The following is a 2,106-nucleotide window of genomic DNA, read 5'->3' as shown; positions in this document are numbered from 1 at the left end:
GTAGAATACAGGGGTAGAAAAAAGGGGTAGAATACAGGGGTAGAAAAAAGGGGTAGAATACAGGGGTAGAAAAAAGGGGTAGAATACAGGGGTAGAATACAGGGGTAAAATACAGGGGTAGAATACAGGGGTAAAATACAGGAGTTTATAGTTTATATACGCACATATGTACGGTAAACTTATTGTCAGTAAGGGTTAAGAATAAATCATGTATTTTATGTCGTTTGCTTGTACTAGTTGAGTCTCTGATAGAAAGACAAAAACTGTGGCTGGTGAAATGTCTGAGTGGCCCATGAAAATTTTAATTTCCACCCCTGGTTTAAACTAATTAATATAATAAATATAATATTCGACAACACAAAGACTGGCGCTGTTCAAATCCAGATGAGATTTTAAGAATAATTTAAAGAAGTCGGTGAAGGAGCTTCCCTGACATTCAGAGGAAAAACAGCGGCGCATGAAGGAGACTACGGAAGGAGGCCATTAAAGCTAAATTAGTTTTATAAAAATGTATATAAAATGTCTCTATGTCATGAGTTTGGTATGAGAGATAATCTGTGAAAAGATTTAGTTCCTCTAACTAGAAACAATTTAATTCAGTTTATTTCTGTAGCACCAATTCAACAACAAATATTGTTGAAAGTTTCAGCTGTAAGGGTAGAGCAGCGCACACACAGACATGATTGACAGCACTAAGCTCCGCCTCCTGGCTCTGATTGGTTGTTTCACTGGGAGAAAGCAGAGATGAAACTTTTACCACAACATGGAGGCAGATTCAACTATGAAAACACTGCAGCTTTAAAGTTGATTAATTATATTTTTATAAAATATTTTTATAAAGTGACTTGAACTGAAACCATTTTGACTTCAAAAGATTGAATCTCTTAATTGATCATTTTCTACACAGATTTTTCTCCGCCATCTTTAAAAGTGAAACCGCTCTCTGAGCCGCCGCCCTGCACGCCCCTCCCCCCTGTAACCTCTGACCCCCCGGCAACCCCCAGCCCACCTGAGCAGGTGGAGCCGCCCCCAGCAGACGCTTTCCAATCTGATGACGGCAGCTTCCAGGAGGAGGCGCTGGAGTCAGAGGTCAGCCGACAGGAACTTTAGGAAACGATCGCTCCTCTGGTTCAGATGAAAACCCAACGTGTTTCTGCAGGATGACAGGTTTCTGCTGGAGAACCGGTTCCCCCCCATGAAGGACGACCTGCTGGGCGACGACACGCCTCTACCTGTCAGGAAGATCATCGGCGACCGGGGAGGGCCCGCCTCCATGAAGGAGAACGTCTGCCAGGTGAGACACTGACCGTAAAATCAGAGGAGGAGACGGAAGACCAGGCTGGAGCGATTCATCAGGATTAACTCATTAGTCCTGATGAGTCCTGGTTCATTTCCTTTGCTCTGATCTTCACCTGGTTTTGCTCCTCAGGTGTGTGAGAAGACGGGGGAGCTGCTGCTATGTGAGGGTCAGTGCTGCGGCGCGTTTCACCTGGCCTGCATCTCGCTGGCCAAGGCGCCGAAAGGAAAGTTTGTCTGCCCAGAATGCAAATCAGGTCAGTTTATTCCTCCTGATGATCAGAAACGGGTCAGAACCAGAACCGGCCCATCCAGGCTATGCTTTCCTATGGACCAGTTTTGCTGTTAGACCAAATTCACCACCATTTACAGGGCCTGTAGGGGGCGCTGTTGCAGTTTTACACCACACTTTACCATTCCTCGGTCTAATGCTAAAGAAAGAATAAAGGCGAAAACCAAAAATCATGTGATCATCGTGGTAAGATGTTTGCTACTGTGGTTTTTTCTTTATTTTCCTTTAGCGTGGTACATTATGCTGTAAACTTCAACAGCGCCCCCTACAGTCACAGTACATGGTAGTACCAGATTATGGAGTGAGACCGGTTCAGACACTACGATACTTTTAATGGACCACCTTCTTCTGGTTAGCCCTGTTCTGGTTGCTATAGATCAGAGGTGCCCAGTACATCGATCGATCGATCGGAAAGGTTTTGAGTCGATCTCAGCAGGTGACAATCTGATCCCCACCAGGAAGCTGAGAGCAGCACTTCCTCTTCTGACGGGCTTATCAAAAATATTCACTAAGATCCT

The 2,106-nt window shown here is 44.8% G+C and overlaps 1 protein-coding gene across 2 annotated transcripts in view; it reads left to right on the top strand.

The window, feature by feature from the left end:
• nsd1b (nuclear receptor binding SET domain protein 1b) overlaps positions 1-2,106 on the top strand; it is a 21,471-nt gene that overhangs the window by 8,045 nt on the left and 11,320 nt on the right. For both annotated transcript variants that reach the window (XM_015020884.1, XM_015020883.1), the window contains exons 4-6: positions 908-1,089; positions 1,160-1,294; positions 1,430-1,553. In XM_015020884.1, the coding sequence (XP_014876370.1) occupies positions 908-1,089; positions 1,160-1,294; positions 1,430-1,553 (441 nt within the window). The remainder of the gene's footprint in view (positions 1-907; positions 1,090-1,159; positions 1,295-1,429; positions 1,554-2,106) is intronic.

The sequence above is a fragment of the Poecilia latipinna genome, unplaced genomic scaffold, assembly GCF_001443285.1.
Source record: "Poecilia latipinna isolate Pla-1442-1.1 unplaced genomic scaffold, P_latipinna-1.0 Scaffold2679, whole genome shotgun sequence".
Taxonomy (NCBI): domain Eukaryota; kingdom Metazoa; phylum Chordata; class Actinopteri; order Cyprinodontiformes; family Poeciliidae; genus Poecilia; species Poecilia latipinna.
This window is presented reverse-complemented; position numbering and strand designations above follow the sequence as displayed.